The sequence below is a fragment of the Rousettus aegyptiacus genome, unplaced genomic scaffold (genome assembly GCF_014176215.1).
Source record: "Rousettus aegyptiacus isolate mRouAeg1 unplaced genomic scaffold, mRouAeg1.p scaffold_m13_p_3, whole genome shotgun sequence".
Lineage (NCBI taxonomy): Eukaryota > Metazoa > Chordata > Mammalia > Chiroptera > Pteropodidae > Rousettus > Rousettus aegyptiacus.
The window spans coordinates 10,821,986-10,838,486 of record NW_023416306.1 but is presented as its reverse complement, the minus strand read 5'-3'; the positions used below and the strand labels follow the sequence as shown (position 1 = coordinate 10,838,486).

General features: G+C 51.3%; 1 protein-coding gene across 6 annotated transcripts in view; it reads right to left on the bottom strand.

Moving 5' to 3' along the window:
- The window catches only part of TTLL11 (tubulin tyrosine ligase like 11), a 211,464-nt gene that overhangs the window by 42,372 nt on the left and 152,591 nt on the right, over nucleotides 1–16,501 (bottom strand). For 4 of the 6 annotated variants that reach the window (XM_036238397.1, XM_016155919.2, XM_036238399.1 and 1 more), the window contains one exon: nucleotides 125–373. In XM_036238397.1, coding sequence (XP_036094290.1) covers nucleotides 125–373 — 249 coding nt within the window. Of the gene's footprint in view, nucleotides 1–124; nucleotides 374–11,942; nucleotides 15,109–16,501 lie in introns of those variants that run through there. The other 2 variants (XM_036238401.1, XR_004956197.1) reach the window with 2 other exon arrangements.

Below are 16,501 nucleotides of genomic sequence, written 5' to 3'. Positions count from 1 at the left end.
CCACAGGGGACAGTGACCCAGCATCGCAGACTCTCCCAGGAGCAGTCAGGCAGATCCCGCCATCCGGATGTGCTGGTCTCCACCCTGCCCGAAGCCCCAGCCAGAGGGGACTGGTCTCACTGACCTTATGAAGGTACGGAAGCCTGTTGGTCCCAACTTCATGGACCCCTTGATTCCCAGGAACCGGATAAACAAATTTGCCATCCTGTCCACCAGGCGCAGGTAGTTGAACTGCTTTGCATACTTGGGGAACACCTGCTTGAGGCAGATGGAGGGCAGGTGGGCTTCGGAATAGGCGTTGCCGCTCGAGGCGATGGCCAGCTCGCTGTCAGGGTCGTCCTTTGCGGCTAATGGCTTCTCAAGCTGCTGAGACCTGCAGCACACAAGGAATTAATGATTGAACCAACATCCGGAGGGGGCTTTACAGCAGACAGAGCGCTTTCTCTTGCATGTTCTCCTTTCCTTTAGATTTATAGCACCCCCGGGAGGCGGCTATTGTTAGTAATTTTACTGTACGGACCAGAAAATGGACCTCAGAAGAGTGACCTGTCCAGGCCCACAGAGCTAGTGTATGCTCAAACCAGGACCCGACCCCCGGACAGAGCCGGGGCTGGAAACGCATACTTCCTCCGTTCTACCCTCCTGCTCTCCCAATATGGACAATTTCCTTTACTGCACTTGTGATTCAAGAGAATACTCCATTATGGAGCAGTCTGGTTTGATTTCAAACTCCTACTTATGGGTAATAATTGAATAATTAAGAAATATAAAAATCTCATTGAGGGCTGGCAAGAAGCCATAGGCACAGTTCAATGAGCAATTTGCAAAGATATATCAGTTATCCAGTTCTAGAGGTAGGCACAATGACGTTTTCTAGCTTAACTATTTTCTTATTTGGAACTCATACAAAAAAAAAATGATTATAGTGTTGTGATTCCTTAGTTTGGATATTTTATTCTGAAATTATTCTGATATTGAAGAAAATTCATAGCTCTGAAAATTCCACCTCCATCCCGGAATACGCTTCTTACCTCCATACCCTCACATCTAACTACCCTTAGCGACCTTCAGAATGGCCCACGAGCACCTCCGACTGAAATGACCCCTCACCCTCACCCCGAGCCCTCATTCCCCGTCTCCGTCTCCTCGAATGCCACCACCAGTTAGTCACCAGGGTGGGAGGCGCCAGAAAACACCAGCGCCTCCCCTCCCTCTGCCTCCGCGGCCAGTCCTACCTCCTTAGTCTTCCCCGGAACTCCGCTCTCTCCCTCCCAGGGCCTTGTTGATTCTCGCCCGACTGTAGCAACAGGGCCTCCTGCCTCCAGCCTTTGCCTTCCATGGATCCACCCTGCACACTGGCACCCAAGGCACCCCTTTTGCTGGTCGGCTCACCCACTCTCTACAGCTCTTGGGTGACTCCCGAGAGCCTGCACGATACAGTCATATTCCTCATTCCGCACTCGAGGCACTTCCCGATTTCTCCTGCCCCCTCCTCATTTCTTGTCAGTGCCCCGGACACACTATATCCCTCAAGGCCTTGAGCACTCCCTGCCGCCCCATGCTGCTGTCCATCGGTCCGGCCTGGAACCAGACACTCGGTGCTCACTGGACACCCATCTCCCTTCCCTGCTCGGTGCCTCTCTCCGCACTTGTAGCTCGTCTTGCTTTCCTGTCTCCTGTCCTGCCCACAGCTGATCCGGGGCCCGGCGCAACCCTCTCCCGCCTGCGTGTCCATCCCGGAGATGGAATCCCGAGCACGGTGTACGTGGACAGTAAGTACTACTAACTAACAGTGCGGAGTCCAATACCAGGGCCATTTTCTACTCTTTCCTTTATTAAATGGCCTCGTCCTCGGTGCTCCCGCTTTCGATCACGCCGTCAGGACCAAGCTGGACCGTGCCGGTATCTTCGTATGGACTTCCCTCTCTGCCTTTGAGACCGGCCCCTGGCCCCGCTGCCCGACATACGTCTGTGCCACTGTCAACACCGGCTCGGATGTCTCCCGACCATGCTGATGGCTCTTCCACGTCCCTCTCCTGTTCACGTCCTCTTCCTGGGACTCGCTTCTCTGTTCCCTCGTCAAGCTGTACCGCGTTTGTTTATATGCCAATCCCTCTATTTTGTGAGCTCCTTGAAGGCAAGAACCACATCTGATAATAACTCTATTTCTATAGGACCTGGCCACATACGAGGTGCATGTGGGAGTGTCTCATTGAATTTGTCGAATTGGGAAAGTTTGCTTTTAATAGCAAAGTAAGCCTCACATAAAATATCAAGGTTATGGCAGTTTGTACCCCATACGCTCTTTTAAATGGGAGAGGGGTGCTCGGCAGCCCCCCAAAATGCTCCCCTCGTCACACTGGTCCCAGGAGCCAGTCCCTAAAAAAGAGAACCCCTTTGCGTGAACGGGAAGTCCTCTAAGTTCTATTCACGGTTCCTTCTAAGGTGGTCTTGACGTTGGTCTCAAAGCAAGGACAGGCAAACGGCACAACCAGAGCAGCGACCAGAACCAGAACTTTAAAGTTCAGCAGTGCGGATGGCTCTGGAGGAGCGGCCCGATTCCTCGGGAGAGGGCCATGCTCCCGGGGGGTGGGAGGTGGGGGTTGGTTTGCGGCTTTCTCATCATCTCCTTCAACTGGAGCCAGTAAATAAAAGTCAGGTGGTTGCTTTTGCAGATAAGATGAAATGTTTTCCCATTAAGGTTATAGGAAGAAAGATGGGGGTGGGGGGTTGGGAAGCAGCACTGTTACTGGAAATTAGCTCTTAAATTACTGGATAAGTGGCAATCACTGACTTTATAAGCACTCGTTAAGTTTTTGTTAAAGGGAAGATTTGGAAATGCACACCATGGATATACTTCATGACAACGACAACAGCTCGGAGGACCCTTCAATCAGCAGAACCTTCCCATGTTCATTATCTCGTCTGCTCTTCACACAACCCCGCGAAGTCGACTGTTATTATTACACCCCTGTTCTGCATGGAGAAACTGAGGCACAGCAGGGTGGAGCACCTCCTTGCCCTGGCTGACCCGGAATTATAAGTGTGTCCTTCTAACCAGCTCTCTCTCCACTCTGCCATCACTCTGGGTGCTGGGGGGTCAGGTACGCTCATCGTGATGCGTCATGATTCATGTCAGGGGGATATACAACCGTAAGCATCGCTACTTACTATTTGTTTTAAATAGCTTTTTAAAGAGTCTGATAATAATTCATACTCTTTGTAGACAGCTTGAGAAACGCATAAAGGAACCAGAACCATTTGTAATCCCACAACTCAGGGATGAACACTATCACCATTCTGATTTATCTAGAAAGTTAGGATCGTATTACATGGCAGTTAAAATCCTTCTTCTCACATTTTCAATTACATCGCAAGTATCTTCCCATGGCACTGAATATGTTTTCGTGAGCATCATTCCTCACGGACAGGTAATGTTCTGTACTGTGCCGGAACCATCACGTAATGAGCCATTCCCCCTCGCTTAGACACTGGGTGTCCACATCGCCCGTCGTTGACGAAACAGAGTCTGGAGATCAGTCCCCTGTACGATGCGCGCTCTTCCCAGAAGCAACACGTGACAACCAGAAGCAGCCTTGGAGATCACTCCGTCCAACGATGTCATCCACTTTCTTTTATTATGGTCTAATGTACGTAACATAAATTCACCATTTTAACCATTATAAAGAGTATAATTCAGGGGGCATTTAGTACATTCACAGTGTTGTCAAATCTCTAGTTCCGGAACGTTTTCACAATGAAGTCATTTTAGAGAAGAAACCTGAATCCCAAGACGATAGGGACATTCGCACCAATGGGTCATTTAATCGGCAGAATGTCCAGGGTGGTGGCCTTAGCTTAGATTGCCCCAAGCTAAGTGATGGTGACCCGCCACCTCCAGGGGACCTCTCAGGCTGGGAAGTCCAAGATGTCTCCTTCCAATGTCCACTGCCTGCGTCTTATCCTGACCCCAGAGCACACAGAATGGGGTCTTCTGTGTGACAGCCCTTCACAATTCTTTCAAGGGTTGCTGCACTTACTGGGTGACAACCATTTCCCTTCCTTCCTGAATCCCAATTAAGAATCTCAAGATAAAAAGGGCTTTCGATGCCACAGATGTCATTTCATGGACTCAAAACCACAAATTCAGGAGGAAGTGGTTTTAGTCAACTGGAAGAAGGCAGTAAAGATATAGCCGATATGTAAGAGGAAATAAAACAATGAGAAATGATATCTTTGCTCGAGATAATTCCAATGATCACATTGAGATCCAAGTTATCACAGATACTGCCAAATCCCGTTTTTACTTAATCGCATTTTAATGGACCTGTTGGGCTGGCTTATGAAATAAAAGTGACTGGTAAAGAAAATATAAATCAAGCTTACTAGTCCTTTGGGTAATTTTTTAAATTGAATTTGGTAAGCCCTTGATAGGGGAAAGAATCTTGGAATGTTTTATCTATTATCATTTTTCAAATAAAATGGAATTCCTTTTTATTAAAATGCTTGTGAAAAACCACCTGTCTCCATTTTGCCTGGAAAGCCTACTGCTAAAAATCACCACTATTCATCGGGGACCTGCTCCATACATGTCAAACGTTGCGTCAAGCAGCTTACTCATATTATCTCATTTGTTCCTCATAACAGTTCTAGGAGGTGGGTGCAAACTAGTCCCATTTTACGGATTAGGAAACTGAGTTCCCAGAGAACCTGAATTACGTGCTCGACATCACAAATCGACAGTAGAATCAGAACTTAGACTCAGGACCGTCTCACTACACACTCAACGCTTTGTGCGATCAAACTAAAGACTTTTCTTCTTCTGCACAAGCTGTACGTGTTCCTGGAAATTAACAAGATAGGAAGGTAGATAAAGCAAGGTCAAGTCGTAGTTGCAGAGAGGGTGCTCGAATTATCTTGAAGAAATAATTTCCACTTTTAGTTGAGCATACCTTCAATAAGTTATTCATTCAGGAACCACTTCCCAAGCACTTAACTGCCCCAAAGGCCTGTTGGTGGTGGGGTGAGGTGGGCACAATCCCTGCCACCTAGAAGCAGATGACCAAATGGGGGAAGACATGACCCATCCGTAACAATGGCTGAGTGAGGTAGAAGTGGCCAGGTGAGCGTCCAGAGGTGGGACCCAGAGCCTACAGAAGGAGTAGATTGCTGGGTCTTGGCAGTATGCCTAAAGACAGACAGGTAGGAATATGACCAAGAAGCCCGGATCTCATAGGATCTTGAATGTCAGACAAAGGTCCTTGGGTTAGATAGTGTCAGAGGTGGGATAAATGTGTGGATTGGGGGCGGGGGCGGGGTGGGAAAATCGGAAGTACAGTAAGGATGAATGAACCTGCCGGTGGTATGTATTTTGAGTCGAGGTGAGGGAGTGGCTGAATTTAGGAAGTCACTGGAACGCTCTGGGTTAATGATTCTGAAAACATGGTCCCTGCACCAGCAGCATCGGCATCACCTGAGAACTTGTAAGAAATGCAAGTTCTTGGCCTGGCCCCTGAGCCATGGACTCAGAACCTATAAGCGGCTAGCGACCTGTTTTAGGAAGCCTGCAGTGATTCTGATGCAGGCCAAAGTCCACATAAAAGATAAATTTGGCAGCTGCTTGATGTGGGGAACAGAAAAGGAGCAAATGCCCTGCCTCGTGGTCCGGAAATCCTGGAGTTTGGCAGGAGAGCCTGGGGGTGGGGGCGGGGGGGGCCGGGCATTGGTGCTACACTGGCAGAGGGAGGTACACAGGCTTCCTTCTCCATCACCTGGCCAAGGCCTGACCCCTAGTCACTTGGGGATTTCAAATGCACACTGGCATCCCTAAAGATACTGCTCACTGTGCGCCCAAGTCCCTTAAATGAGCTCAGCAGCTAATCTAGAGAGTCGGAGGAAGAAGTCGCTAAAAATAAACATAACTACCATGTAGCCCGGCTCTGCCACTTGATAAATGTCCGCCATCACGGAGGCCCCATTGGCTTGATGGCACTGCTGTGCTATTTGAAGAGATGGCGATAGAGGACAAAAACGGGTGAGACGTGTGTTTCCGAACTCATGAAGAAAAGGACTGAATGACGCGGAGCTTTGTCTGATGTTCAAGTCCCCATAAGACCTACACCCACGTTCGGTCTGTTCCCACCCGCTCCCCTTCACGCCGTGAGCCTCTGAACACTCCCCGGACCACCTCGGCCTCACTCGACCACCTCACATTGCTCCCATCTTATCGATGAGGAAACCAAGGCACAAAGATACACACTAATAGGCTGCGGATCCCGGCAGGCAGAGTCCCTGTTTCTAACCACTGTACTATGCTACTTCCATTCACGGGAGTTATCAGGCACAGAGCATCTGAGGGTCAGGTAGGTCACTTGTCACATCTCACGTGACCTTGGCAATGATCCTTTGAATTGACTACTGTTAAGTGGCCCCATTTTGCTGATGAGAAAAATTAGCTTCAGAGAGGTTAACCTAGTTTCCAAGGTCACTCAGCTATTAAAAGGATGAAAGTGAGGATTTGAACCTGGATCTGTTTGAGCTCAAAGCCCAGGCACTTCCTGTGAACTCATATTCTCCTTCCTTACAATGGACAGAAGTTTCTTACTTTTGGGGTATGAGACTTACAAGGGAGAGTAGCTGAGAGGCACCTAAACTAAGCCTAGCACACAATTCTTGCCTCGTTTAGGATCAAAAATACAGCCTTTAGAAAGCATCCAGATGAATCTGCTTGGGGCTGGGGCTGGGGGTGGTGTTGGCGGCGGGGCGGGGCGGGGGGGTGGAGGGAGTGTGGGTGGCTTGTAAATGTGACAGCCTGGGAGGGACCGGCACTTATCAGGGTGGGGCTGTTCCATTTCGATTGCCAAACAAATCAACCCCTATTTATGGGCTCACGCCAATCACTGACACAACTTTTGTCACATGTATGGATTAACAATGGCAGCAGGCTAGGTCCTGGTGCCTGCTCGGGGCGAATGCCCAGAGTGGCCAGCACCTTCCTGCCAGACCAGGCGACGAGCTAACAAAAGGACAAGCGCGAGGACTTAGTCGAACCGCCCCCTCGCTCCGCAGACCCGGAACTCATGCCGTTGCAGAGCTGGAAGGGCCTTCGGGGTCGTGGGGCGCAGCCCTCTCGCTTTCCCGACGAAGGGACTGACAGCTCCTCTTACAAAGACCTCCCCGATCCGCTGCACCTCACAGGGCTCCCTGCTCAGCCCCCTGCACAGAGCCTGTGTCCTCGCCCCCGGCCCCTTTGCCCTCTCTGTCTTGCAGCACAGGCACTTGGCCAGTGAAACGAACGGTCACACAGGCCAGGGAGGGGAGCTGCCTGGCGGCTCTGCCCCACGGGGCACCTGCTGGTGGTCCCCACAGGGGCTCTGGGCAGTAGACCCAGGCACTGTTGGGATCCCAGCTCTGTGCTCTGGAGCCGGGTGACCTCAGGCAAGTCAGATAACCTCAAAGCTTCAGTTCCCACTTATACAAAACGGGAATAATAATGGTACTTAACCTTTAGAACTGATGTAATTACAGAGAAAATGGATGCGCGGTGCTTAGCACAGCCCCTCAATACCTGTTAGCCACTTGGATTATAATCACCAACATCTTTATCTCCCAGGTGCCATCATCTCGAGAGGCTCGCTGTCTGGTCTCCAGCCTCAAGGGGAAAGGTCGGTGTATACCTCTGGGAACTCAGGAGAATGCGGGGTTTCTTTAACTACTTTCTGACATTCTGCCCCGCCCCCAACTTGTGTAACTAACTAGACACCAGACTGTCCTCCTGCTCCTCTCATGCCTCGGCTTGGGGAGTCCCACAGCAGGCTGCCCAGGGCCACACTGAACCTGCCGCTTGTCCCAACCTAAATAAATCCCTCATCTGAGTCTCATTTTCTTGAGCCTCACTGGAGACCCGCTCCTCATCCGATACCCTGGTTCTCTACTGAGGGTTACTGATGTCACATAATAATGCACAAGATAACGTCACGAAATAATCGCCTCTCCCCACACTTGGAAGGGGGACCAGCGATCGTCTCATCCCACGTCGCTTTATGGGGAAGTTGAGGCAAAGTCACTCACTTGAGGTGAGGCATCAAGTGAGAGGTGCTGGCGAAGGCAGGCTCAGTTCTCCTGACTTCCTGTCCAGAGCCTTTTAAAAACAGAAAAAAAAGAAAAGAACGGCATTGTCCTCTGTTGAGCTGAAGCGCCGGAGAGGCCACAATTCTGACACCGTACGAGAGGCTTCGGACTCCTCCCGTCACTCTGACAGGCAGGCGGGGAGACGTCTTGCCTGAAAGGGTTGTAGAGTCTCTCTTTAAACCAACAGAGTAGCTGGCTGCTGTCTTTCTGAGGATGATTGGGCTTGCATTTAGCTTTTCACTGGATGCTGGAGAAAGATTTTTCAAATGACAGGCCTTGCCATGCTGGCTGCCCAAGGCACAGCGGACGGGGTCCTCGCTCGAGCAGAGAGTGCGGGGCCTGCGTGGGCCGGTCACTGCCCGCCTTACCTGCCTTGCCTGCCTTGTCTTCCACATTGCACATGCTCCCTCCCTTTGTAAATGCTCTCTCCCAAATTATCCACTTGAAAAACACTTATCCTTCAAATCACCTTTTCCAAAAAGCTTTCCACGGCTTTTAGAGATAGAATTAACCATCCTTTTCTATATAACTTTTCAGACTTTGTACATCATCATCATCATCATTTTTTTCTCCATAGTCTTTATCATAATCATACCTAAAGAGTCATCTGTGCGACTCTCTGACGCCTGTTTCTGAAAGCCCAGGGTAGGGACTGCGCTCGCTCGTTTGTGATTATATCTATATTCCCAACACAGTTCCTGGCACATCGTAGGTGCTCACAACATCTGACAGTGAATACAGTCATTGTTTCAATGAGTTCTTATGGCAATCCAATTGATTAGACACAATTATTAGCTTGGGTTTACACCTGAGGATACTGAAGCTCAGAGAGGCTAAGTCAGCTGCCTACGTGACAAGGCTGGGACAGGAACCCCAGGGCCTGCCTCCGGAGGCCACATTCCTAACCCCTACCCTCCACTGCTGGTCACCAGAATGAATCTTTATTCCTCTTTTTCCCTCCTAGTTACTGGGGAGATCCTGTCTATCTCTGGGAGGAGGACAGCCAGGCACTGTCTATGTGACAATTGTAATCAGTGGTTGTATTAGCCTCTGTTTTACAACCTCCAAAATTAGCAGAGAAGGCCAACTCAAGCTTTCATTGTCTAGTTCTGCTAATGAAGGGATCCTTTTAATTACATACTCAGCGCCTATCTGCAACACAAAGCATTTTAGTGTTTAAACACAGTTCTGCACCAAAGTATAGGGCTGTGTGAATGCAGACAATAAGGGGGAAAGCCACGTAGAGAAGTTATTTTTTGCCTAGACTGTAATTCTTTTTGGCATTCAATTTCTTCCAAACCCAGTTCATTTTCTACAGGAATCCTAATTCTCTTTTGTATAACTGTGCATCCAGCGAATCCTTATCCGGGGATTCGGTAGGCATATCCCCGGTCAAATACCTTTCCCCCTCAGATTTTAGATGAAATCTGCTCACTTTGTAAATTTCACTTGTCACTGATTTGCCTCGAGGGTGCCCGGCCCAGGGGGGCCGGTGAGGCCAGCTGGTCAGTCACCGCACACAGTATGGGTGTCGAACGTAAAACCATCTTCACTCGACTGTGTTCCAGGGGCTGATGGTATCTGCATTCCACTTCCCAGGGCAACTTTGTGTGTGTCATTCTGCATGGGCTTTTCACTAATGTGAGTGAGGCCTGTGACGCCGGTCCCACAGACCTCTCTCAGGCGAGGCCGCCCGGATTTTGCATTGGCATCTCTTCAGGGAGACAGGAGAGTAACTTTTATTGAGCCCCTCCTATGGGCCAGGAACTCTCCAGTACATCACTGATCCCGGTGAAGCCACACCGAAGATCTTAAGACAGAGCTATTAACCTATGCTCAGTGAACCAGAATGCCCCGGCTGGAATCCTGGCCCTGCCCCTAACCAGCTGGAGACATTGGAAAAAGTATCTTAACCTGCTCATGTCTTGGTGTGTTTATCTGTTTAATGGGGATTATAATTCTATTTATGTCGCAGCACTGCTGTGAGAATTAAATGGGCTACTTACTATACGTAGAGCGTTTAGAACCATGCCTGGCATGAGGTAAGCACTCAATAAGTGACAGCTGTTGTTTGACAAACAAAGCGAAAGTCAGCTTTAATATAGTGCCCAAGGTCACATTCCTCAGGTGGTAATGACCACCTGGCTCTCGTGACCCTATTCTCTCTAGGCTTCCAGTGAGGTCGGCGGTTCTCTGCTGGCCCTCCACGAGGAGACTGCAATCACAGCCCTGCCCAGGGGAGTGTGACCTAGACAATGTCACCCTGTGTGCCCAGTCTCCGCCTTCCCTCAGTATGAGCGCACTGGTTTCCGTCCCAAACTTACTGCTCTCTTAAGGGTTACAATGAACCCCCTAACTGCCACTGACCACCTCGATCTTTCTCCAGTCCGGCTTCTTCATATCGACCAAACCAGGTGGTCACTCTCTTCCTGAAACTCTCATTCTGTGCCCATGCATTCTCCTAGAGTTTGTCCATTCTCTGCTCTTCTTCCTCTGAGGATCCTTAGTGGGAGGTGGTCCTCTAAGGCTCTGTCTTTGGCCTGTTTCCTGCCCTATACGGTCTCTCAAGATCCCCTCATGCCTAGGAGCTTATGCTGCAGGTACCTGGGCCTGGGTGCCTACGTCCTGCTCACCCCTTCACCGACGGCCAGGCCTGAGTCCTGCTCCTCCGCGAAAGCTCACTCCGAAGGCCAGCCAGCCCGCACACCTTCCCTGACCCAGAAGGAGTCTTCCGATTTCCCACAGCACTTCATTTACACCTCTCTGAGGGATCTGTCATGTTCTGAAGTTGTATCATGGACGTTCACGTCTGTAGCTTCTTTTCCTTGTAGAATGTGAGTTTGCCGAAAATTAAATCCATTTTTTTCCCCTCATAGTATAATCTACATCTAACAGGTGATGACAAAAAAGACAGGCTGATAAAGGACTGCGTAAGAAAAGCATTCTTTAAGACAAATAACTGAGGAATTTGGTGTCGTTTTGCCCAGAGGCAAGAAAACGGGTGGGTGACCTGTGAGTGTCCTTTTCAGTGTAAGGTTCCGCGAAGCCATTTTTTAGAGTAATAATACAACGGTAATCGTTTATAGGAAGAATAGTCATCCTGGTCCACTCCTTTCTAACTGTATGGCCTTGGGGAAGCTGTGTTATTGTTTGGCCTCCATTTTTCTTCTGTGAAACGGAGATGGACAAGGGACTCTACCTCATAGATGGGCCAAGGGATTCAACGGGATGACATACCACCAGAGGCTAGCGTCCTGGCTGGACAGCTAACGAAATGGTAGCTGTTATCATTCACTGGACATGTATTCATTGAGCATGTCTCTCAAAAGTCAGGTCAGCTCAAGCCCAGCCCGCTCCAGGAAGATTTAACTGCCTCCTCCAATCTAGAACATTCTTTTCCCCGAGAACCTTGGTCCTAACAAAATTAGGTTTTTAAAAATGTGGCTTATAAATTAGGCATGCATATTAGCAATCAGGTCCAACGAGAAAGTGTAACTTTTTTCTTTATGTAATTTGAATTCCCCCAACATAGAGTTGTTGTCAAAATCCATTAAAGTATTTAATTTCACTTGTCATTGCACAATTCCCCAAGCAGACATCCAGACAGTGTGCAGTGGCGTTTCTCACAGAAGCACTAAATGTTTAGTTATCAGGGTACGTTTTTCAGATGATGTCTCCCTGATGGCTCTCGAGACTCTAGAGAGATTGTATAAGTTCAAGTGCAAGGTTAAGGCAAGGTGGCAGAATGGCAAGAGCCGTAGGGATTATGTTATCAAGCAGGCCTGGGTTTTAGCTCCAACATTGCCACTTACCAGCTGGGTGACCTTGGGGAAGGTACTTAACCTCTCTGAGCATCAGTTTCCTCATTTGCAAAGTGGTGACATTGATACCGGATGCACAGGGTTCGAGCGAGCACTAAATGGAATACCAAATGTAACGAAAGTTGAAGAATGCCAGACATGCTGCTGGTTCTCATTACGAGACAGCTTAAACACCCCGAGGTTCGGAGACATGCAGAATGGGGTCTGGAGACTGCCGTACACGCTCGCTACCCCCTCCTCGAGGGATGTGAACACAGAGCGGGCCCCTTCCTTGGTTGTCATGGCAGCGTCGACTGCCCAGCCTACCCTGTCCCGTGAAACGCACAGGCCGGAGAGCAAGGGGGACATTTGGGAGGTGAAGGTGGAGGGATGAACCGCGGGGTTCACGACAGAAGCACCCTCACCTGTTTCTACGCAGAACAAAAACCCGCTGGCAAAAGTACACCCCTCGCCGGGGATGGGAGAAACCACAGTTTTTATTATACAGTCCTCTGACGACCATGACCAGATTGAGAGGCCGCTGGAAAGGCCAGTTCAGACCTGGCGAGTGAGTAGTCAGTACTCGCTCAGCGGTGACGCAGAGACAGAGAAAGTGCCTCTCGTGCTCCCGCTGTCACGCTCGGCATCTGCGGAAACGTGGCAGACGCCCGTACCAGCTGCCGCGTGCTGCGGCTTCACGCCCAGTTTATGGGGGAATCTCCCTCCCGTCCGTGCTCCGATGCAGGCCGAGCGACGACGGCCTGGGAAGGAAAAAGCGCTGTGCCCATTTCACAGGCAAGCAAATCGAGCGCTGCGACCACGAGTCAGGGGGAGCCGACGCTTTCATCTTCTCTCTTCTCGTGTGCCCTCTACCCCCTAAAAGGCCTAATCCGTGACAGCACTGAAATTTGCCAAATGAGCTCAGTTCTGTCCTTTACTCTCGAGCTCTGTGTAGCTTTTAAAAGTCACCTTCCACGTCCGACAGCTGCCAGTCACGTCCACCCAGATGTCCCACTTGCATCCAGGTTGCATGCCGTTTGCTCCCCAGCCCCCCACAAACCGCCTCCCACCGCTTCACATCGTTACTGGCAACTCCATCCTGCCGACGAGCCAAGCTCGAAACCCCGAAGTTGGCTTTGGCTTCTCTCTCTTCCTCGCCCTGGTTTCTGGGGACCTGTGCAAAAGTCCCCCACCATCCCTTTTCCACTCAGAGGCTCCGATTCGAATATTCTGGGGAGTCCTAGCCGGCGGAAGCGGCGAGCCCGGCGGCTGACCACGGAGGCTGTGGGGTCGGGTGCCTGGGCCCTCGCTGATGGCCCGACCGTGAGCTAAGCACGTTCTCCCATTCGATCCTCGCCGCGGCCCTCTGAGGTCACCATCACTCTTAGTAAGAGTCCCGTTTCCCATATGAGGCATTTTCCTTAGGAGACACAAGAGTAGTGACATAATTTGCCCAAGGACATCAAGAGCTCTCACTCATTACCAGCTCACAAAGCTCCTTCCCACGTAGTCATAGGCTTCTTAAGAGCGGGGGACCATGGCATCGTGTTCATGTCTCGGCGCCGATGGTGGGACCTGCCTCACAGTCTTAGCTCAGAGCCAGCCAGCCTGGCGTCTGCTCTCCACTGTGACCCTTTCTCACCGTGTGTCCTTGGGGGAAACAGTTAGATACAGCTAGGGGTGTGTAGAGGTCCGAGAGGGGCCCTCGCCCCCGGACTCCATCCACGGGACTTTATTTGGAACACATCTTTGCAGATGCAATCAAGTTGAGGATCTGGAGATGAGATGATCCTGATTAGACTGGGCCCTAAACCTCGTGACGGGTATCCTTAGCGTGGAAAGGCGGAGGGAGATTCAACATGGACACACACAGAGAAGAGGCTATGTGGAGACGGAGGCGGAGGGGGAGTGATGTTGCCATGAACCATCAACCTGAACCCCCCAAAAGCTGGAGGCAGAGAGGGAGGAGTCTCCCCAAGGAGAACTCCCGAGGAGGGAGCGTGGCCCCTGCCGACGCCCTGATTTCAGACTTTCAGTCTCCAGACTGTGAGAAGACACGATTCCACTGCTTAAGCCCCCCAGTGCGTGATGACTTGTTACAGCACCCCTGGGAAACCAACACAGGGTCTCAGTCCCCTCGTCTCTGAAATGGGTAACCTCAGAGCGTGTCTGTCTGTGAGATTATGTAACCGAAAGCAACTGGAATGGTGCCTGGTGCACAGTAGGCCCTCAACACACGTCAGCTGAACCAAACTAAGGGCTTCCGGGTCATTATCCCCGGAAACTTCTCCCCAGGGACCACCTGGCTGACTGCCTGTTTGCAGTATCGGGCTTGTAAAATGTTTAACTTCAGAACCCAAAAGCCAGAAGGAGGAGCCCCAGGTAGAGAGAGTATCCTCTGGGCTCAGGTGGGGGATAAACGGGGAGTCGGCAGGGACGTCTGTGTCCTTGCAGGGCTGGTAACTGAGTGCTGGCCCATCTCCAGCTCTGATGAGCCTGTCACGGTGGGTTTCACAAAACATCTGTTTCCGGAACAAGCCTGTTGTTTCAGGCAAGCTCTAGAGATAATAGTATGTTTTTCCTATACGCGGGCATGACATGTTCACCGAAGCTGAATATTTCTAAATGTGACCAATTTCTTAAGTGGCAGGAGCCCATCACACTCTTCAAGAACACATACAGCACGTGGGCTGCAGACCTGCAGCGACGTTTATTCTGGCTGGTAGGGTAGCGGTTAGGTGAGGGTAGCAGGTAGCGAGCTGTCTGAAATCGGTCCCTCTAAAAGCGATGTTTAATTCTGCAAGGGAGTCGGGTCCCGAGGCTTCATGCATATGGATGGCAGCAGTGGTCGAGTGATAAGCTGCAATTTCTCTTCCCCACGGTCATCGACTGCGCTCTGCCGGTGCACATACCGATGACGCCTGGGACCCGAACCCGGCGTTGCTGGATCTGACTCAGTTCTGACTCAGACGAGGGCGCGGGTGTAGCGCCCCACGTGAAGTGAGCAGACCGCGCCTTGGCATGAGATGGAGAGAGAACCAGAAGGCAGACGGGCAGTTAGGGAGGTGCCGGGATGCTTTCCCCATGGCCCCACAGGTGAGCGGGGGACGTGGGCCCAAGAAGCAAACTCCTCAGGATCCTCCAAGCAGAAGCTCCTTGAGAGCAAACACAGAACGCGGCCTGCTACTCCCCCCCACCCACCCACCCCCGTGCGGTAGAGGTGCGGTCTGAGCAGAGGGGCTCCCACCCCTTGGGTGGGCGGATCAAGCCCAGAACATGCCTGCCTTCCCAGACAGCCTCCTCCTGCCAGACCCGAACGGCCTGGGGGCGCTGGGCAGCCCCGGCCTGCAGCAGGGGTCTGGAGCGAGCCATGCCCAGTTCCCGCTCGGCCCGGAGCTTCCCCGCCGTGGAGTCCTCGGTCCTCATCCCGGCAGCCGTGGCCTCCGGCCCCTGCTCCAGGTCTCTGCCGCTCAGGCCCAGCTTGGCCCCAGCGTTGTCCCCTTCCTCAGCAGTCTGTGTTGAGGGTCCAGCATGCCGTGGGGTCAAGCCCATCCTGGTGACCTCTAAGTTCCCAAGGCCAGGCGTGTAAAGCACAAGAGCGACTCTGGTCCAACTTCCCCTGAGTGTCCTATGCCCTGCAGACTGTTCCTAGAGACAGTGACAAAGGAATCCATGCACTTAGGAAGGAAATAGCTTCCGGTCGGAGAGAAGTGCAAGCTCCAGGCCCTCATTCTGTGCTTAGACAAGGCCTGAGCTCTGGAGACCGGACGCGACTCGCCCAAGGTTTCCTCGCACTTGGGTTTGGGGCTCGTGAAGAACCCAGGTTTCTCGACTCCCGGTGCAGTCTGCTGTGACAGTGAGCGTCCTTGGCTCTTCCTTGGACCGACATCAGCTCTTTCGCCCTGTCTGGCTCCTTTTCCGACTCTCCCACAGAAGGTTGAGGCCAGGCCAAGAGCAGGCTCAGGGACTGTCACTTAGACTTGGCTGAATAGGTCTCTGTTGTAAAACACATCAGATACAGACATGAGCTGAAGCCAATGCAAAGGTGTAATTTCGGAATTCCGCAAACACCTCAACGAGCAGAAGGGAGGTGCTGTTTCTGCCTAAACGCGCCTGTCATGTTACTGTGTTAATTTTGGCCTTGCACAACTGCGATCTTGTGTCCATGGCTATGGCATCCGGGCACTGCTGGGGCCTTGACTACGGATCCTATTTAGTCCTGCCCTCATCCCTGCTCGGTAGGATTTATCAGCCCCTCTTTATAGGTGGAAACTGAGGCTCAGGCAGGTTAAGCAGTTTTCCCAAAGTCGCACCATTTACAAGTCCTGGGGTGTGGATTCTAGTCTGGGTCTGTGTGGTTTTTTCAAAGTCGGGGTGTACTCAAACGTCATGAGAGGTAATGAGTGCTGACTCTGTGCCAGGCATGCGATGTGCAGGAAGTCATCTAATGCGCACAGCAACCCTACGAAGTACAGTCTCCACCGCCGACAAGGGGAGGGAGAATAGATCCAGAGTGGCAAAGTGATGTCACCAGGTGACCCCAGCCAGTGTGGAAGCTAGAGACGAGCCAG